This window comes from Acanthisitta chloris, unplaced genomic scaffold (genome assembly GCF_000695815.1).
Source record: "Acanthisitta chloris isolate BGI_N310 unplaced genomic scaffold, ASM69581v1 scaffold7596, whole genome shotgun sequence".
NCBI lineage: Eukaryota > Metazoa > Chordata > Aves > Passeriformes > Acanthisittidae > Acanthisitta > Acanthisitta chloris.
Genome location: NW_008679686.1, coordinates 37,144 through 37,797, shown reverse-complemented (window position 1 = coordinate 37,797; position 654 = coordinate 37,144). Strand labels below are relative to the sequence as shown.

The window sequence follows — 654 nt, the reverse complement described above, 5'->3', positions numbered from 1 at the left end:
ATTCCTTTCGTCGTCCGCTGCCTTTCATCCTTATCCCTATTAGGATGGTCCATGATCTTAGTGAAAGATCTCTGCCAGCAAGCTGGCAGAAAGGTATTGGAGTACACACTCTTGTCCTTAGAACAGAAATTTATATCCAAAAGTATCTACATCAAGGTCCAAGGGAGTCATGGAAACTCATGGAGTTCTTTTGGCACCGGATCCAGTTTCCTAATGCATCTTGATAATGTACCAAGGGGTCGATTATGTTCTTGAGAACTCAATAAAGGCAGCTTGCTTTTGGTTTCTTACCTGGGGAAAAGAAAAAGGATATAGAAAATAAAAATCACTATTTTAAAACACTGAGTGAGAAACATCTGACAAGGCCAAGGCCCAGAACTTCTCCAGCATTGAGGAATTCAGCAGCTATATGAGAACTTTATCATCGTTTTTGGATAAAAAGCCCCAACATCATGAAAAGATGTAAGTGCTGCACATCCACTGTTTGCTACTTGTCCCATCCCTGGAAGTGCTCAAGGCCAGCTCAGACAGGGCTTGGAGCAACCTGGTCTAGTGGAAGGTGTCCCTGCCCATGATGAGCTTTCAGGTCCCTTCCAACCCAAACCAGCCTGGGATTCCACTGGAGTTATCAGGACTGACACTGCACATGCTAAC

At 44.2% G+C, this 654-nt stretch overlaps 1 protein-coding gene across 3 annotated transcripts in view; it reads right to left on the bottom strand.

Annotated features, from left to right (window-relative positions):
• LOC103804765 (casein kinase I) overlaps positions 1-28 on the bottom strand; it is a 49,041-nt gene extending 49,013 nt beyond the window's left edge. For all 3 annotated transcript variants that reach the window (XM_009077393.1, XM_009077394.1, XM_009077395.1), the window contains exon 1: positions 1-28. This exon is cut by the window's left edge and continues 120 nt beyond it. In XM_009077393.1, the coding sequence (XP_009075641.1) occupies positions 1-28 (28 nt within the window).
• Positions 29-654: the final 626 nt, after the last annotated feature.